The 21,263-nt window shown below is 38.4% G+C and overlaps 1 protein-coding gene across 1 annotated transcript in view; it reads left to right on the top strand.

The window, feature by feature from the left end:
• LOC126469758 (talin-1) overlaps nt 1-21,263 on the top strand; it is a 204,141-nt gene that overhangs the window by 120,813 nt on the left and 62,065 nt on the right. Inside the window, exons 27-34 of the mRNA XM_050096984.1 lie at nt 922-1,112; nt 4,351-4,610; nt 8,898-9,060; nt 14,960-15,281; nt 15,362-15,596; nt 17,918-18,088; nt 18,475-18,732; nt 19,001-19,270. Of these exons, the coding sequence (XP_049952941.1) occupies nt 922-1,112; nt 4,351-4,610; nt 8,898-9,060; nt 14,960-15,281; nt 15,362-15,596; nt 17,918-18,088; nt 18,475-18,732; nt 19,001-19,270 (1,870 nt within the window). The remainder of the gene's footprint in view (nt 1-921; nt 1,113-4,350; nt 4,611-8,897; nt 9,061-14,959; nt 15,282-15,361; nt 15,597-17,917; nt 18,089-18,474; nt 18,733-19,000; nt 19,271-21,263) is intronic.

The following is a 21,263-nucleotide window of genomic DNA, read 5'->3' as shown; positions in this document are numbered from 1 at the left end:
CAGTGCAGTGAAGTTGCAAAAACAAGGACATCATGTTTGACAAGAAGTTTTTTTTCCATCAAAACACCTTTCAGCTTTAAAAATTTGTGTGATCATGTAAAGCAGCTTCATGATTAGCAGCAGCAGTATGCATTTGATATCACCGTGCTGGCCTGACATGGATTTGCATGATATGTGGTGTCAGTGTATATAGTATACAACTCTACATGATATGCTTTGATGGTTCTTTCATTGCTCTTGCAACCCAAGAGTGTGAATGGATTAATCTTTTTGCTATAATTTTACACTTCTTGGTTCCCTTACTTCATGTCATTCATACATTGACAAATCCAGAACTAGTTTTGGCCCATTGAAATGGCAAAATTGAGTGATGTGCCTATAAAGTAGATAACAGCATACTGTGAAGGTGAAATGATGACGAAAAATGGGTGTAGAGAAAAAATGAAAGGATATTCTCTCTCTCTCTCTCTCTCTCTGTGTGTGTGTGTGTGTGTGTGTGTGTGTGTGTGTGTGTGTGTGTGTGTGTTTTCCACGCATGCTTGTTGTTCTAGATATTAGCTATGAGGTGGATAATAATGCGTATATTTCTCTGCTACTGTATGTTATCTATCATAAAATTTCAGTAGGTGCCATTAAAGTTGTTAACATTCTTCAAAAAAAGTAAAACATTTGTAACAAAGTGGCTGCCAGATAAGTGCATGTCTGCAGCAGATGCAATCCAGGTCATTATTTTCTGCATCAAGACTTTTTGAAAGTGTTGCCTTATTAACCATCTTATCACACACAGAGCAACAATGGTATCATTATTGCACATTGCTTGTTAGCGTCAAGTAATGTTGTGTTCCTAACACAGTAACTAAATAAATATATTACTTAATTTTAACAGAACTGTGCAAATTAAATCTGTTTACTTGTTTACAGAGGAGTGACTGACAGCATTAATTACCTAATTGATGTCTGTACATCAGCTGCACCAGGGCAGAAGGAGTGTGATAATGCAATTCGAAACATACAGTCGATGCGTCCTCTTTTGGATAACCCAAGTGAACCAGTTAATGATTCTACTTACTTTGAGTGCTTGGATACTGTGATGGAGAAATCAAAGAGTCTAGGTATATTTATGATTATTCAGTTTGCATTATTTATACAGTTAACATTATTATGTGGTACTGTTGTATTATGTTAACTAAAGGAAAACGTGACTAAGTGCTGGTAACATGATACATGTTACATTGATTGCAAAATTGTTGCAGGAAATTAGAATATTGTGGTGCAGCAGTAAACACCACAAAATGGTTTAAAATTTTGTTCTCTGACAGGAAACAAAGGGTGTTATTAGGAAATAGATGTATGTTACACTATAAGGCATCATCCAACGGGGAACATGTTTGTGGTATCCCTGAAGGTTCCATCTTAGGGCCCATACTTTTTCTTGTGTGTACTAATGACCTTTTGTTTGTAACATTACCCGATGCCAAGTTTGTTTTGTATGCAGATGACACAAACATTAAAATAAATAGCAAATCAAGTATAATCTTAGAAAGATTGATTAATGAAATTTTGATGGAGATTAAGAAATGGTTCCTAGCCAATTTTTTCTCATAAAACTTTGTAAAAGCACACTGGATGCAGTTTAGAATTTACAAGAGGTTTCCCACTCAGAATATGCCTAAAATGTAATGACAGACAGATAGAAGAAATTCTTGGGGTTACAGCTTGGTAATAAATTCAGTTGGGAGGAGCATACCACAGAACTGCTGAAGTGTGAAGTGCCTAAACTATGGCTTCCCAACCTTTTCAGCTGGCGGACCCCTTCTTCAGTCGAAAATCCATGCGGACCCCTAGTCAGTCAAGAGCACAGTAACTTCAAATTTCAGAGCGAAACCCATGAAAACTGAAAGCTTCTTAATGCTGGTGCCATGTTCCCAATGAGCCCCCCCCACCCCCACCCCCCGAAGTATCAATAGTTTTTGGTTTAGAGATGAATGAAAACAACTTGAAATTAATGATCAAATTTGAATTCCCACTTTATCCTGACACTTACTAGTTGATTTACTCCCCTTGTTCAACACACTATAGCCTGATTAAAGTTACTTGGTAATTGAAATTTCACACGATGGAGCTGTCTTCCTCCAAGAGCAATCGTCACGTCCAAACTGTTCGCTGTTGACAAGCTGCCGCTTATGGTCTGTTCACTTCCACTATTTGGCTACTGTTGTGTAAGGAGCATCCATATTTCGTAACAGTCGTGTGTGTGTGTGTGTGTGTGTGTGTGTGTGTGTGTGTGTGTGTGGTTTTTCGTGAAATCCGAAGAAAGATGTTAAAATGTATGTAAAGTCTTCCTTTGATCGTCCTCCCTCCTCATTCATTTCAGCTGGAAACTTCCCTTGTTGTGAAGGCGATGGAGAAACTGCACCCTTCTTCAATGATCCTGACTTCAGCCACCGATCCATGTTAGAAGTAATAAACTGGTCAAAAATCGACTTATGAAATAGGCATTGCACTGACAAGGCAAGTTTAACATTTAATGATGCCTGCGGCCGCATACGTGCCAGCGAGCGCTGTGATTGGTCGACAAAGCTCGCTCCGCGCATGCGTAAAACGTTACAGCGCATCTAGCACTGAGAGCCGGCGCACAAACGACCCCCGTATTGTTGCTAACAGTCGATCACAGGAGCTGCATTCTCTGGCACTAAACTGTGTATACGTTCCCACTTAGGAACTGCAAAGGTTGCTTGGGGATACGACCTGAAGTAAAAATACACATTTTTCACACGAAAAAAAAAAAGTGATGAATTTGATGAACACATTTTTATTCAATAATTTTACTCTTTATTTTACACGATTTGGTGAAAGGTGGCCGCGGACCCCCTAGAAAGAGCCGGCGGACCCCTAAGGGGTCCGCGGACCACAGGTTGGGAAGCCCTGGCCTAAACGAATCTCTATTTGGAATTCAAATGCTATCAGACGTAGTTGATTTAAAAAAAACCTTCATACTATGCTTATTTTCATTCCATCTGACTGTATGGCATTATTTTTTGGGGTAACTCAACAAGCCTAGCTAAAGTTTTCTGGGTCCAAAAATATGTAATAAGAATTATGTGTGGTGTGAACTCGAGAACAAACTGCAGAGGTCTGTTAAGGGAACTAGGGATAGAAATGACTGCTTCCCAATGTATTTGTTCCTTAATGAAATCCATCATTAAAAGTATACCTATTTTTCACATCAACAGCCCAGTTCATGGAATCAATACTAGAAACCAGAACAATCTTCACAAAGATTTAAAATCGGTTACTTTGATCGAGAAAGATTCCCATTATTCAGGTACCAACTCCTCCTACGCCACTGATGACTTTCTTAGAAGAAACAACTGATGTATAAATGTTACTATTAATATCAAATAATGTGATTATCAGTACAACCTGACTTCTGTATACATTCAGTGCAGTAATGCAGTCACTGTAAATAAGTGTTGTAAAATGATATTTCTGTTTGATGATGCATAGCTACAATAGCCTGAAAATTATATGACAACCTCATATTGAATGTTGGGGCATTTTTTTCATGAAAATTTATTTATAATGTTTTGAATGAAAAAAAAGTGTAAGATTTTTCTTTTTACATCTGTGAGGACCATTTCACTTAGCAAATTTGTTTTTCTTTGAAAGTATTTATAGTGCATTTTTGTTTTTATGGTGTGTTGGGCATTCTTGAGGATCCCCTCACTATGAATCTGTTGGAACGAAAAGTACATCTCATCTGATCTAATTAATTTATCTTAAGTCCCAAAGTGGAAACTGTAGTTAGGACGAAATCCTGATATGGTCATCTTGTTTTATGCATTTGATTTTGTATATTTATAAATTCTTTCTAAGTCACATTATGGGGATATCAGGATAGTTTCTGCCATCAGGTTTTATCTATCTCATCTAGTGCCTTATCTCAAGTGATCTGACAATGTGAAGTTAATCCAGACGTGCAATTTTCGGGATTTGAATAAGTGCGATATATGATGCAGATAGTGGAACTGAATTTTGTTGTGGCTTCTCGGATGCCTTTTAGATTTATCAGTTGAGAAAACTCTCTTGAAATCTTAAGATAAATGACTTGAGTAGTCTCCTAAACCAAAACTGCATTACATCAATTTTAGTACATTTTTGGTTATTTCCTGAAACCTATAGCTAACACCTTTCTTAATGAACTTTTAGTGTTCTTTTCGTTACCAATGGCCGTCCGTGATTAAAAATTTTCGAAGAGATAGACTGAATCTTACTGGTGTAACTATACAATCTCTGTTGTATATATGTACATATTGTTGATGTTAAATGAGAACCTTTTTTTCCATGAAGGGGATGGAATGACAGGAATAGCAAATCATGCAAAGGAGTCTCAGCACGAGCAATTTGGTGAGTCAGTAAAGAGTGTGTCAAGCTCAATTTGTGGCCTGGTAGAAGCAGCAGCACAAGCTGCATATTTGGTAGGAGTCTCAGATCCATCAAGTGTGGCAGGGCGACCTGGTCTTGTGGATCAGGCACAATTTGCTCGAGCAGCACAAGCTATACAGTCAGCATGTGCGTCTCTCACCAACCCTGCTACCAACCAGCAGCAGGTAAGTCCATACTTTCACATTGCTCTGTGCAGTGTCTAGCAGCTTTGTATTTTGCAATATTAGTTCTCTGGTTACTGGTCAGTTGGGATAGTAGAATGTTTACTGCTCTTTAAGGCTAGACAGGATAGATTCTGTCGACGAGAAAACACCACAGCTCCAGCAGATCGCATAACTTTATGTTGTTGATATGAGGTTTACTGCACCGATTTTAGCAACTTATTCCCATTTCCCCTCAAGTAGTTGGCTTCACAAACATGGTTGACATTGTGAGGTCCAGCCACTTTAAAATGTTTCAGGCCCAGAAATCCCCAGCTCTTTATGCCATTATTTAAAATGTTACTATCACATTTGTGTTTGATATGTCTTAAAGGGTAATACAGACTGAAAAGATCAAGCTTCAGCATTTATTTTTCATATTTATTTTAGTTCTTTGATAGTTATCCTACCAAGAAAAAACTGAGAGGCGAGTACTTGAGAAGTTTCACACATATCTGGCTTTTGTGCAGAAAAGTTTAAATTATTCTAGCATTGCAATCAGGTCAATACCAGCTTGTTTCTTTCCTGCTAGTTCCGGCAGTAAGTTCTGTTATGACAACGACGAACGAGTTGTCGCCAATGTTGACTTGTGGCCAATGCTAAATAGAAACACATAAATTACAGCAGTTTTGTCTGTAACGTCGATAAGGTGCTGGCTGCATGGTTTGGATCTGCAATGACTAAAATAATTAGAAGTCGTTGGTAAAAAATAATACATATTGTACTTAACTGGTTGTACAGGATTCTTCTTGGCTGCATACATATAATTATAAAAAGATAGCTATTGAGGCCTCATTTAGGCCATATGTTACTAAGTGCCTTGTTAGAGCTTGCTTCCTATCAGCTGAAGGCTATACTACTTTACTACTTGACGTTTCGATCAAGAGTGGATGAGAATTCGGGAAACTTGATACAAGCCACAGAGCGGCACTAACGGCACTGGTCATGACTCGCAGGTCCAACGATACTAATATGGCCCACGGTCGATAACTGCAACCCTTAGCAAGTGTGGTATCGAAAGTTGATACCACAAATTCTTTCATCTCCTCCAAACAAATCTTGTAAACCTGTTTTCGATACTGCTTCATCATGAGATTCAACTACACGAAAGACAAAATTAAGACAAATAAAATAGAACTAAATTGTAATTACAGCAACAGTATGTGTACCAACAATACTAGTGCTGATAAACTGTAGCTTACCTGAATATGAATTTTCTTCAGACTGTTCTGATTCAGATATTTCTTCCTCAGATCCAGAATCATTGAATTCCTCCTCTTGAGCTTCCAAAATTTCTTGCTTACTCAACAAACGCGACATGATTATAGCAGTATTACAGAAAACTGCAAAACCTAATGTGTGCATCCACAAAACTCAATGAAAATGTGAGAACATAATGACTTAGTCAGTAGCAACAGCAGCTCATACATTTGCTACTGCTTCTTTTGAAGTAATTTTAGAAATTGGCAACAGAAGACAGCGCCTGTCAAGGGGCAGGTCCATACATTGTTGTCATATGAAACCAGTCCAGTTTTTGAGTGATATTGGCTCGTGCATTGTGGAAATTGCAGCCCTAGATATACTCGGGCATGGTCCTTTGAACACAATGTTGTGACCTATGAGCTATGCTTGGGCTTGGTTGCCAAAGTGTTAATGCAAGTAACAAAGTTACCATACCACCATCTTAGTACTACAACTAGATACATTAATATAGCTGTTAGTTAATAAAATATGTCTGAAAATTTGTCACAGTTTAAGGCTTCGCTGTACATTTGTTTGAAATAATTCACATCTGATATGCTAAATTAGTTCAAGAAGGTCAGTACTTTCTGGTTTGTTCTGCTTTTCTTTTCAAAATTGGTTTCTTTTTATGAAAAAAAAGGAGATAACTGCTTGTTGCATTGGTCCAGATGATGAGTTATCTACTAGCGAGTTCCAAAATAAACCAACTTCTGTCACCAACACACTAATTTGAAAAAAAAAGTAAATAAATAAATACATAGTTACAGTATAACCCTCATGTTTGTTTGTGGAATCAACATTTTCCCACCATTTACAACATTTTTTATCGCACCCATCAAATTTCTTATGTTCTCAATGTTAACTCTCACCCAATTTTGCGTTAACATATTTATAATTTTCCTGTGATTTATGCTTTATGAATAAATTGAAGAAAAGGACTGATGATGTAATTGATGTAAAATGGTGCCGGCCATCAAGTAGTGTTTACAAACATTGAGTGGTTAAGTTTTTTGACAACAGATCTGAACTGGTAAATGGGTAAAAGTCACAACTATTTGTGCTGTATCTTCTGCCGGTGCCAACTGCTGCTTGACATGGTGGCTGATGGAAGGTTTCTATTTCCCAGGCAGTTCCCAGTTCCAGTTACACAAGTGGTTTTTATGAGATAATAAACTATTATTGGATAATAAGCTCCACAATGACCTGTATTTTGATGCCTACTACACGAAGTGCAAAAATGCCTTTCTGCATCTGTAAACTTCGCATAACACTTACTTTTGCAGGTGTCTCTCCTAGATGAAGCATTGGATTCTTTCTGCTGCCATCAGATTTTGGAAACATTTCTTGCCTGCTGTTCTGGATTTTTATTTTATCTTAATGGGACCACCACCACCACCACCACCACCACCACCACCACCCCTCTTCCTTTGCGTCCTTTACTCCCGAGCACATAGATATCTTCACAGGCTGTGTCATGACGTTTTGGATTAAAACAGCCATTCATTCCTTTTATTTCCATCAATGATCACAAAACTTTTGGTCCTTAGACCACCAGATTCGGTCATCTGCAGTAAAACAGGAAACGAAACACAACTAATATATAAAATGCATGTTTGAGCATCAGCTACTTTTTTATTTAAAACTCAAATATCAACTTGTTTCACTCACAAATCATCTTCACAGGTTAAGATTAAAACAGTTTAGGCCACAACATTACATCTAGAATTACTTAAATAATGGCCATGTCTCATATGTAGAGCATGCCATGAATTCCAGTATAAAATACAAGACTATTAAATGCAAGCATACTGATGTCATGCTCTGTTTATGGATGTTATTAGGATGTTTACCATTAAAAGTTCTGTATGTTATACCAGAATTCATGCTATTTCGTTATGGCATATTTTATTGTTTTAAAATGTAATCTTTCAACTAGTTGTATTTCATTTCCCATGTTTGCTGCAGATCCAAAGATGGTCATTGCTGACTGAAACCTGTAGTCTACAGACCAAAAGTTTTGTGGTCATTCATGGAAAAAAAAAGAAATTTATTCTACATAGTCTGTAGACACACTTTTGTTCTCCTTGTCTCATATCCTCACTCGATGAAAAACTAGAAGCTACAAAAATTTGATATACAGTCTGGAGTTTGTCTGCTGGACAAGCTATTATCAATATGAGAGCATGAGTCTCTCTCTCTCATTGCTACTGCTGTGGAGGCCAAGTTGCCACTGTTGGTACGGTAGGCCGAATTGGTGAGTTCGTGAAATGGCCTGTGGTGCAGTACACTGGTAAGACAATTTCTCACTGCCACTATTCCACAGCTATGCCTCAGGGTCAGGTAACAGGATAGGAGAATGAAGGTTCTACAACACCCTAACAAATTAGTAACAAAGTCACACAAATGAGTTACAAGGTTTACTTATCTTTGTGACTAGTTGAATAATGAAATCTGCAATACTGCATGTAGTATAGCACAAAAAAGGCCTCAATGGCTAACTGCAAACAATCATAGATAAGCTTCACGATATGTAGCAAATGCAGTATACCACAACTGTCTCTTCACTTCTAAGAGTTCATTAAACGACATTTCCCGTCTAAGTCAGGCCTGGACAATGATCTATAACCAAGTGCATGAGAGCTGCTCTTCTATCTTCCGAGTAGGCTTCTGTCCATTGTTGTCTGATCATTGGCAGATTGTGTTCGGCCGGCAATTGGCCGAGGCGATGTTGATATCGTCATCCTCAGCACCACCCGTAGCACTGGTGGAACTTGCGCAAGTGACGAATCTCTATGAGACTGGAACCAGCTCACATCTTTGCGCCATTGGTGTTTTTTTTCCCTGGCAGTGTCTTGTTCAGAAGACACAGCAGTTTTTACTGTAGCAAAATTTATTATTAATGTCTTTTATATGAAATGAAATTGGCTTTGTTACAAAGTTTTTGCATGTTATGTACATACTTGTGTTGCTATCATTGCACATACTTAAGCATTCATTTTGTCATTTTAGGTTCTTTCTGCTGCAACTGTAATAGCAAAGCATACAAGTGCCTTGTGTAATGCATGTCGTTTGGCATCATCCAAAACAACAAATCCTGTAGCCAAACGTCACTTTGTACAGTCTGCGAAGGATGTAGCTAATTCCACAGCAAATTTGGTGAAAGAAATCAAGGGTAAGAAAGAAACTTATGATGCTCTGTATATTGCAAGTTTCTAAATACAGTGTACTTCTGATTGTCCAGTTTGTGAATTATTTGTGTAGCTTATATGCCCATGTGTGTGTGTGTGTGTGTGTGTGTGTGTGTGTGTGTGTGTGTGTGAGGGGTTTGCAATATTTTTGTGTAACAAACAGTAATAAACAACCCACTGCATGAGAACAAAGTACTGTTTCCATTGTTATTGGCCAGCCTGTTCCACGTAAATTGAAAATAAACTCAGTTTTCTGATGTTAGTTGGTGCATTAGTGTCATCAAAGTAAGTTAAAAGAAATTTGTAAAAGAGATTACTGAAAAACGAAAGCAGCATGTGTTGACATTAAAACAAAAATTAGTATTAGTGGAAAGATTAGAGAAGGTGGAAACTGCTGCAAAACTAAGTCCTGGAATGCAAACTGTTTGCTACATTAAATGGAATAAGCAGAAAATACAAGATTTTATCAGGAAATGTGATTATAGTTCTAGATCATCTGTATGAAAAGCATGAAGATACCTACATTTGATCAATTAGATGCTGCTCTTTAGCAATGGTTTATCCAAAAATGAGCAAGTGTCATTATAGCACAATATGTGCTGAAAAAGTTAAATTTTTTTTATGAAGCTCTAGGGTTGATCAGAGAATTAATGCATCATCTGGATGGATAACAAGATTCAAACAACATCACAAGATTCACAGACTTACTGTGCAAGGAGAGCAGCATCGTTCAAATATTGCAGCAGCTGATTCCTTCTGGGAAGAGTTCAAGAAATTTGTGGAAGAAGAGAATTTCACACTAGAAAAAATTTACAATGCAGGTGAAAGCGATCGTTGCTGGATAGTCTGCCAACCACAACCATTTCTTTTAAGAGCAAAGTTTGTGCTCCTGTGTCGTCTAAAGAATGCATTGCAGTTTTGAGCACTGCTAATCCTTTTGGTAACCACAAATTGAAACTACTAGTGACTGGAAAAAACCTGTGCATTCAAGAGTATCACAGCTAAAGATCTTCTTGTGCATTATTGCAACGAGAAAGGAGCAGGGATGGATTGTGAAATTTTCAAAAACTGGTTCCACACACGTTTTGTGTCGTAAGTTCAGCGATATCTAGAAGAAAAAGGTTTGCCACAGAAGGCTGTTCTATTGCTTGATAATGCTCCTTCACATCCCGATGAGAGGATAGTCATAGCTGATAATGGTCTAATCCTATATAACTTCTTACCTCCTAATGTGACTGCCATTATACAGCCAGTGGACCATAGCATAATTGTAAGATATGATGTCACTTACTGTATGGCTACCTGTTTCGGCACTTCAGTGCACCATCTTCAGTCCTTAGCTGATGCTGAAAGGGTTAACACCATCTGTATACACAATGCATCAGTGGCCAACATAACTGGTTTACCCAGACTACCTGTAACTGTGATGTCTCTCCAACACAACAGTTGATGGTTGGAGAGACAGCATCACAGTTACAGATAGTATGCGTAAACCAGTTATGTTGGCCACTGATGTGTTGTGTATACACATGGTGTTAACCCCTTCAGCATCAGCTAAGGCCTGAAGATGGTGCAGTGAAGTGCTGAAACTGGTAGCCATACAATAAATGACATAAGGATGGCTGTATGTGTTTCATTTTCTTACAGTAGTGAATGGCTGTAGCCCCTCAGACCTTCAGTCACGAGGATGGACATGAAAAAAACAGCGTAATTGTTTCGGTGAAATGACACTAGTGGGCTGGTCAACTGAGAATACTGGTTGGTGGTGTTCTGGAAGAAGTTGACAATTGTAGATACCTGACGAGAAGTCAAGCCACATACACCAGTTTGATCATGGAGAAAAATTCTTCGGGGTATAGAAGAAAGTGATTTTCAAGATTTCAGTGATGAAGAAATAACAACTACACAAATAATGAATCTGGCAATGGGATTAAATGGTTTTGAAGCTGTTGTTGAAAAAAAACTTGAACAAGTGGCTGAAGATAAACACGTGTAAACCGGCTTTCCACTACATGAGTGACGCTGAAATTGTGACTACTGCTTCACAGCAAAATAAAGAAGAGGACAGTGTATGCGAAAGTAGGGAGGAGTACAGCAAGCTTGTCAGTTATTGTATCTTATTGCAATGTGTTGATATGCCTCTAGATTATAATGGGCCAGAAGGGTTTCAATACAATGATGTTATTGCTGCAAGAAAATTTCAAAATGCTGCATGATAAAATGTCAACTCCACCCTGAAGCAGATCAACATCATAGATTATTTTAAGAAATAAAGAGGCCTACGGTACCTGTACACAGAAATGGAATAAACTTGTTTGAAAATATCTCAGTAATTCATGTTTTTCAATTATTCATTAATCTTCTCCCCCATGTTACCCCGAATAATTAGGGATATACTGTAGTTTAGTTTTCAAGCAATGTTATTGTGATTTATACTGCATTTGACTATTTTCAGTATTTGGCTCTGTTGATGAGCTCTTGATATATTGGATTTTTACTGCAGAGGGTCTTAATGACAAAAATCTTCTTATATTGTACTCAGCATGCCATTTGTAAGTTTTTACTAAAACTGAAATAACTTGACCATCTCTGCCACTTGCTCAAACAGTCCAAGGACTGTTTTCTAAATTTGCCAGCAGATATAATTGCTGCTGATAATCTGAAATGAATTGTAGGTTATCTCCTCAACAGCCATTAGCACAGGATTTCTGTATTTCACATAAGATCTCCTGGCAAATATGAAATGCCCTTTTCTTGCAACATGTTCCCTCAAAGGAATATATTACCTGTTCAGTTCTGGAGTTCCCAATAACTAAGAACATCATAATGTGTGTGTGTGAATCTAACTGTAATTGGTGCTACCAACAATCTAAATATTCTGTTATGCCGCCTCAGTTGCACTAAGAGCTATCAATAGTTTTTCATTTCTGTTTATTGTGTGTTTTGGAAATAGTTGTTTAGTTCTGCTCTATGGAATTCCCTAGTTTTTGTCACCTCACTTGACTGTGAACCACCGGTGATAGTGAGAGGCTAACAATCCAACTGCCTTTATTGTGTGAAGCGTCATTTTCAAGCTGTGTACTGAACCTGTGATGTGCAATGCATCAGACATCAATTTAAGTGATTTACAGCTATTCTTCCCACAGTAGCAGCTACAAACCAGTCAGTAACATCTATCTTTTTGCAGTCTTTTGCATTTAGTTTGAACTGATTAGTAATGTTCATTTTCATTCACTGCTTCCTGGTTTCAGGTTCTCCTTTTCCTTCTTCCAAGCTTGACTTATGTTTATACCTTAGCGTGTCGTATTTCCTTGCTTTCAGTGTTATATCGGGCTTACAGGATGCTGAACCCCCCCCCCCCCCCCCCCCCCCTCTCTCTCTCTCTCTCTCTCTCTCTCTCTCTCTCTCTCTCTCTCTCTCTCTCTCTCACTCTCTCTTTGGTTTTTTGCCTATTGTGTATATCACTTCAGTCTGCCATTTTCACAACTGATTATTAGTTTGCATGTCAGTAGTCTCTCTTCTGCACCCGTATGTAGCAATGGTTTCAGTTCTCATATTCTCTTTCATTGCTTTACAGTATATTTTCCTTTTTTCATTTTTAGGCTGTTTCAGTTATGCATTTGTTTCATTCAGCAGTGCTCTAAGCCAAATTAAGCATGATCAGGTTTCACCACCTTATTTTTGGTGTGCTCACTGATCTCAAGCCTAAATGTGTGACATGTTGTGGCTTTCTGGTCTCTAACATAAGCAAAACATGTTCCTTCCATTCATCCTTGTTCTTTGTTGCTTTCTATATTACAAATTTCATACTAAATTCTGCTCTTGTGTAGAAGTTCTAACATTTTTTACAGGTCTGAGCAGCTTTATTTTTAATGTTTCCAGTTGCCTATAGTCTTTCTGTATTAAAATCTACCATTCTACATCATAAAACAAGGTGGGAAATGCCATTACTTTACAAAATTCCATTTTTTAATCTCTTCATTCACTTTCTCTTTGTAAGTCCTTGCAGTTGGCCTACAATTTCTCAGATAGGAAATTGGTTTATTTTTATATCATGATCCTCTTGATAGGTTAAGTCTCAGCCAAGATACAGAAACTGGGACACTTGTTTCAATATGTTATCATAGATGCAACTTTTTTTTATCCTAATTGTGCCTTTCTTAGGAACACCATCATTACCTTAGTTTTGCACTTTGTGGTTTGTCATCACATTTTTGAATAATTACATCATCATCATCATCATCATCATCAGCACCAGCAGCAGGAGCATAGAATTAGATGTTCACATACTGCTGGCGTCTCAATTTGATTCCCAAAGGAATATTGTTGTCTTTCCACATCCTTATCAAGTCATCTATGTAGATGTTAAATACACTAGATTCTCACTAATCCAGCCATTCCTTGCGCATATGGATGTCGGATTAACGGAAGTGCCAGGTTATTGAATGTGTCCAAAATTTATTTTAAGCACATAAGGAAGACTCTTTATTAAATCCTAAGATAGGTTGATTTTCATTGAAAACTTCGTTCTGGAGTGTATACATATACAGTAGTATCACTCACTATGCAACATGTCCCGAGCTTTTAGTTGTTACAGTGATGATATGTGATGCTGGCATGGAACTGCGTTATAAGTATTACATCAATATTGCATGTGTCTGGTTGTTGAATAATGTACTCCAGGAAGATGAATACAGCTTCAGCTTCAGCAGTGTGGGAAATCTTCATGCTCTCTCCTACTATGTCCTTTCCTTCATCCCTTTCATCATAACTTTTCCGCATACTTTTTATTATTCCTTCATCTGTTAAAAGTTGGTCTCTCTCTCAGTTTTCCCCATTCAACCAGTTAGTGACATGTTATTCATAAATTTCCCCTCTTCCTGGAATGTATAGCATTGTTTAATATTGTAACTGACTGACAACATTGTTGCACATGATAATTCATTGTTGCTTGACCAACTAGACGCTGGATGTGGGTCAGATTACTGAGAGACTGGACTACTGAGGGTCGGATTAGTGATTTGGTATAGCTTTGGAGATGCATTATGTCCCTGTCTTAACTCCCTGGTTCACATCTATCTCTGATGATAACTACTTTCCATTTTCTGTAATGATTCTGGTATTGATATGAAGACTCCAAATCACTTGGCTTAAGTGTCTTGTATAGCCTCTTTTTTATACAAATAATTTTCTTGAAGCACAATCAAACGTCTTTGTCGAGCTTAGTAGTGTTTTCAGCAATACTCAGAAAACACTAAAATTTTTATCTTTTTAATAACAGCTTCACTTTTACATTTCACCCAACTCCATACTGCAAAACTTCGGGTTTTTCTGGGGAGTATAAATAAAGCGTATGAAACTTCCTGGCAGATTAAAACTGTGTGCCAGACCGAAACTCGAACTCGGGACCTTTGCCTTTCGTGGACAAGTGCTCTACCAACTGAGCTACCCAAGCACGACTCACACCCCGTCCTCACAGCTTTAATTCCGCCAATACCTCTTCTTCTACCTTCCAAACTTCACAGAAGCTCTCCTGCGAGCACTTGCCAGCGAAAGGCTAAGGTCCCGAGTTCTTGTCTCTGTCCGGTACACAGTTTTAATCTGCCAGGAAATTTCATATCAGCGCACACTCCACTGTAGAGTGAATATTTCATTCTAGAAAGCTTTTGAAACTTGTAATTTTGTCAATTTTATATAATGCCACATCAGATAGTGTTAATGGTAAACACCTCAAGGTGACATTAATGCTACTGCAAATTATTTCCAAGTAATCATATTTATGAGCGGCTTAGTTTTGTTTTTATCATGATAGGAAGATGGCGTGAAGTTATATTGTGATAGTGGTAGACATAATTTTTATGTGTGAATCCTTTGTTGTCACAGCCCTGGATCAGGACTACAGTGAAAGTAACCGTGACTGCTGTGCAAGAGCTACACGTCCACTCCTTGAGGCTGTCGACAGTCTCTGCACCTTTGCTAGCTCACCAGAGTTTGCTTCTCAACCAGCCAAAATTGGAGCAGTGGCACGTCGTGCACAGGAGCCAGTTACCTCTGCTGCCCGGTCGATAATTGATGGATCGTGTGCCATGGTTCGTGCTGCAAAGTCACTGGCAGTCAGTCCTCGTGACCCGCCAACGTGGCAGTTGCTTGCCAACCACAGCAAAAGTGTGTCTGACTCAATAAAGAAGCTTGTGTCTTCAATAAGGTATGAATGTATGCAGTTGGAATAGTGTGATATCAATGTGATTAGAAATATTTGATAATTGTCATTCTGTTTCTATTTAGAGATAAGGCTCCAGGACAAAAGGAATGTGATGATGCTGTAGAGACACTGAGTGGTAAAATACGTGAACTGGATCAGGCTTCCTTGTCAGCTGTGTCACAGAGCTTAGCTCCACGTCGTGACAATAGTTTGCAAGGTTTCACAGACCAGATGTCCCGGTCAGCATCTGAAATCACAGATAAGCTAGAACCTCTTCGAACAGCGGCCAAGTTTGGAGCAGAAAATATTGGTCATGCGGTAAGTCAGCTTATGAAATTAATCCCCGTAAGTTTGCTTGAGATGTGACAGAGGCTGTGTGTCATTCATTTCCCCATAGTTAACAATATGCAAGCTCTGTGTATTATGAAATTTTCACTCTTTAGCTAAATGTGAACTGTTTTTAAACTTTCTGATAAACTAAAATAGTGTATGAGACTAGGACTCCAACATTTGCTTTTCACACGCACTGCTGTACCACTTTAGACATCATAATGGGCCAATCTAGAGCTTGTGTCTGTGTGTTTTCTCTCTTCCAAATTCTGTTGAGGCTCTCCTGCATAGTTTGTCGTGACAGGGAGTGAGTGTTCTGATAGCATTTCCAGCCTGGAATGCACAGATGATCTGTTAACTGCATCTGAATGATATGTAGCAGGTCTGCTGTAACTGTGGGGAAACCAGAATTATACATGAGCAATTTTTCTTCTTAGGATGAGTTCAAGTCTTCATGTGCATGTGGCAGTGTTGGGGAGATGTGCGGGGAAGCAGTAGACAGTCCAGCAGTGGACATATACCCTGTTCCTCATTTAATCATTCAACTTCACTCCTCCTTGAACATGGAAATGTGTTTATTTATTCCATCCGGCTAGTACAGTCTGTGAGATGTATTTCATTCTTCACGTAATATTCCACACTGAGCAGCAGGCTTAGTAACAGCCATTGGTCCAGAGAAGCGGGCTACTTACTCATTGTAGTGTCATCATGGAGTGCTGACTCAGTGACGGTGGCACGGATGCCACCCAAAGCTTCATATGATTCTGGTGTGGAGCAAGGCCAGTCATCAGTGTCTTCTGTCTTTATGACAGGCCCTGGCATCCCAGTGGCACAATAGTGGTGGTGTCCAGGGCTGACCTGTGGACTGACAACTGAAGAGCAGGGGCAGGCAGTTGGTGGAGTGTTGGCCATCTGGGCTGGGCAGACAGGTGCAATCATTGGTTCGCGACCCGGTGGCAGCAGAGTTATGGCGATGGCTATGATTGACACAGACTGAGGTGTCACATACTGTCCAGCTGCCTGAACAATGACAAGCTGGTTCAGAAAGGGTTAAATACTGCTTCTCCCTGCTGATTTCTGCTTTTTACATAAGTTTGTGTCTCCTGCCAAATTGGTTGGGATGCAATACTCCTGGAGGCCTGGTTTTGTCACGGTGCTCCTCTGTTGGTTCTAAGTCTCTTGTACACTTTATCCTCTTCAGATATGATATTTGTAGCTTATGGCTGTCAGTCACCTACCAGATACAAAAGTGATTAAACCATTGTAGCAGAATGGTAAAGCTAATGGTTACTGATTTTATTCAGATTAGGTGAAAGGGCAAGGAAACCATTTATGGGTATGATAAATGGCACCAACTGAGTTAGTATATACAGAATATCATAAGTATATTTTGAACATGGCTGTGCTTCAGCAATGGTTAGAGATCATCAGTAAATGAATCCAAAGCAGCCAATCATTTGCAACAAAAGGTGTTTTATTCAACATTTTGTCATGGTTTTGATGGATTCAGAAGACTGGTTCACATCCAATGAAACCACCTTTTGTTGCAACTGGTTGGCTACTTTGGGTTCGTTTACTTTCCAAATACCATAAGTTTATTTGAATTGGATGAAAGTAGTCAAGTGATGTGTTGAAACTGTGGCTTTCAAAGGGCAGTACAGATGGAAACTCAACTTCATTTCACATTCTGTCCACCTGCCTCTTAGCTTCTGGAAAGCAGTTGTGTATTTTAAGGATAAATATACTAAAATCTGTAGTACATAAACTTCTTTCAATTCAGAACTAATATGTTCAGCGATCAAGCAGTGCTTGACAAATAGAATTTTTCCTATTGTACCCTGAAGAAGAAACCTGTGGTTGTAAAACCTAGTAGATAAGTACAGGTCAGTTGAACTATCTCTGTGTAAAATGAAAAATTGTTGAATGGAAATTTCCTTTTTGTACAGTTCACACTATTGTCAGACATGTATACTGACATATAGTTGTATTTATGATATTCTGTATGTTAGTGTTACCATCTGTTACAGTAGTGTGGTAAGATTTAGCAGAACGATTTTCCATGTGATAGGCAGAGCATTACTCTATATTTATCACAGTCTTTCCGTGTCACATAATCAAATACAGATATTTTTATAATAGTAAAATATGCTATTATTCGTGCATAGTTACTAACAAGGGACAAGATAGTGTGCCTGTAATATCAGAATTATTATAGAAATGATTTCAGTGTTATTTTTTGTTGAAAATTCTCTTTGTATTTGTTATAGACCATTGAAAAGTATGAAATATTTTTGTAATCAATTTTCTAGGTGAATCAAATGGTGCTCTATTTTGATCCCTTGGTAACTGGAGCAGTTGGAGCAGCATCCAACATGGTGCACTCAAAGCAGCAGATGGTACTCCTGGATCAGACAAAGACTGTAGCAGAGAGTGCTTTACAGTTAGTTTATGCAACAAAGGAAGGTGGTGGTAATCCAAAGGTATGCTGATTTAATGTTTGGATTATGTTAAAAAAAAAAAAAAAATATGCATGTGTAGTAACTGATATAGCGTGTCAGCTATTATGTTAAAAACACATTTGGTAGTTATATATCTATAATGATGCTACTTCATTTGTTTACTTTGACTTTAAAAATAATCAGTATTCACAACCTTTCCTTTAATAGTATATGCTTATAAAACAAGAATCACTCTCTCCCATTAGCACCTTGTTACCACTGACCTTCTATCCCACCTATTTCTCAAACTCCTTTTTATGACTGTGCTCTCAGGTGCTATTCCTCCTCCTTCCCCTCTTCTTCCATTTCTTAATAATTAGCATGTCGTCTTAGGTTTCTTTTCATTTTCTTCACTTTGTATTCTACAGGCAGTGAATATTCATTCAGACATTGATGAGACCGCTGATGCCTTGCGCGATGCTCTTCAAGACCTAAGCCGTACATTGGAGCAACTGTCGACTCAGGCAGGAGTTGTAACAGGCATTGTTGACACGATAACACGTGCCATGTCACGCATCTCGGATACACGAGCTAGTGTCGGAGTTGATGAGGAGCATGGTTTTGTCGAGTACCAGACACGTATGGTTCGTGCAGCCAAAGAAATAGCACGTGTGTCACAAGACATGGTTTGTATTGAATTCTGCAGCTTTCAGCATTTATATATTTATTTATTTTGCATGCATTAATCTTTTAATGCATGCAGCAGTGTTTTTTAAATTGTCTTGATAGTTAGTAACTATAAAAGTAATTGCTGTCTTGAATGGACATAATTGTCTTTGTGTTGTTTATGTGAAAATCATTTCGAAGATTTCTACAGTGGAAATAGCAGTTTTACGTTTTGATCAGCATTGTCTGCAGAGAATAATCTTTCAATGTTCCATAAATGTGTTTCAGGTGGCTAAGTCAGGCACTGAGCCAAGTCATCTAGGAGCACTAGGTGCCGAGTTGGCACGTTGGTATGCTCAGTTGGCACAGGATTCTATAGGTGCGGCTGCTGCTACGAGTAATGCTGAAGTATCTGCTCGTATCAGAGGTGGTGTACAAGAGCTTGGCCGTGCATGTCAGACCCTAGTACAGGCTGGTGGCAGTTGTCAGTTGGCTGGTCCCCATGATACGTATGCACAGAGGGATGTTGCAGATGGAGCAAGGCTTGTTTCCGAAAAGGTGAGTTGCTCCTAACTGCACTTACAGTAGGAATTTTTTTCCATTTGAGTCATTAATATCTCTTTCATTGTGCAGTTGTCTGCAAATCTTAGTGTGTGTATAGACCGTTCTATGTCTTCCCATATAATTTTTGTCCTCAGCAGCTCCCTCTGGGATCACAAAAGTTATTTCATGTTGTCTTAATACAGATCATCCTGTTCCCTTGTGTAGTCAGTGTTTACCACATATTACGTTCTTGCCAATTCTGTTGAGAACTTACTCCTCCCTTTTTTCATCAGTCCACTTCTTTTTCAGCATCCTCCTGTAACATCACATCTGAAACACTTCAGTTCTCTTCCTTTCTAGTTTTTCCATAGTCCATGATGCATTTCTATATAATGCTGTCTCCAGATATTTTTCCTCAAATTAAAGCTTATGTATGGTACTAGTAGACTTCTTTTCCTGTGTTAACTTGCTTCTTATGTCCTCCTCACTTTGTACATCATTCGTTATTTTGCTTCTGAGATAGGAGAATTCCTTCACTTTATCTACTACATGGTCCCAAATTTTTATTTTATCACCAATATCAATTTTAGTAATTACCATTACTTTCATTTTCCTTTAATTTACTCTTGGACAATATTCTCTTCTCATTAGACTGCTCATTCTATTCAGCAGGTCCTTTAATCTTACTCGTCCACCCTGTGGATAGTAATGTCATCAGCAAATCTTATCAGTGATATACTTCACCCTGAGGTCTTATTGTTTGTTTAATGTAAAAATTGAACAGTAGGGGAGGAAGACTACATCCTTACCTTACACCCTTTGTAATTTGACCACTTCTCTCTTAGTATTTCATTTTTATTGTTCCCTGTTGGTTCGTGTATGTGTTATGTATTACCCATATTTCCTTACATCTTATATGAGTTTTGCTCAGAAAATAACCAAAATTTAGTTTTGTAAACTTTATTGTTAATTTCACAGATTATTGGTCATTGTCCCCATCGGAGTACTCCACTACCCCCTTTACAAGCTTTTGTCAGCAGTGTTTCAATTTTGCGCAGCAGTCCTTCCTTTGAATGCCCTTAATATTCTGTGATGAATTTGCTTTGTCATCAGTACTCTGAGAATTGTGCTTCAGCACTGACTTTAATGTTGAAAATAAGAAGAAAATGCAAGGAGCCAGGCGGGTGAGTAAGGTGGCTGTGGGAGAACAATCATCTGATTTTTGACACGAAACTGAGGACCTGACAAAGCTGAGTGTGTAGGCACATTGTCGGGGTGCAAGACTCATGAGTTGTCTTGCCACATCTCTGAACTCTTTCTACAGATTTTTTTTTTGTGTAACTATTGCACAATGGTCAATCAGCAATTTGTGTCCACCAAAGTGTTGATTTTTTTTTTTTTTTAATGTGTATTTTGTCATTTGAAGTGGAAGCCCTTCCTCGTTGAGGATCACCTTCAGTTGAGTGACGAGCACTTATAAATTGTGAAAACAATGTGAACAGCCCAGAGCATCATCTCCAAGAGCTAGTTCCGAATGTTGAAATGCTTTTTGAAAAGTCTTCCCCAGTTACACATTCATGAAAACTAAACAATATACCAACACTCTAAACACATTGTTACAAAGGAGTTAGTGTGCAAGGAAGTGCTGCCAACTGCATATCGCTAAATACCTCCATCAGTATGTAATTCAAAATGGTTGGTTACTTTCTGAACAGACCTTGTATGTATATTTCTGAGACTTTCAAACATCATGCGACATTTTACTTTGTTGAATGAAATCTGTCGGTGAATAAATCAACTGACGTTGTCATTCTCTATCTAAAGATGTGTCTCCATGCAGGAGCAATGCCAGAGCTGCCTCTCTGGTGCCTTTGCGTTTCCTAAGGTCAAAGGAATTGTCATCTAACAGACTTTCACTTCCATTCCTCTACACTGAGATGATGAAGGTCATGGGATAGTAATGTGCACATACATTGATGATGGTAGTATTACATGCACATGGTATAAA

The sequence above is a fragment of the Schistocerca serialis genome, chromosome 3 (assembly GCF_023864345.2).
Source record: "Schistocerca serialis cubense isolate TAMUIC-IGC-003099 chromosome 3, iqSchSeri2.2, whole genome shotgun sequence".
NCBI classification, from domain to species: domain Eukaryota; kingdom Metazoa; phylum Arthropoda; class Insecta; order Orthoptera; family Acrididae; genus Schistocerca; species Schistocerca serialis.
Note: the sequence above shows the minus strand (reverse complement) of the source record. Positions and strands in the feature narration are given on the sequence as shown.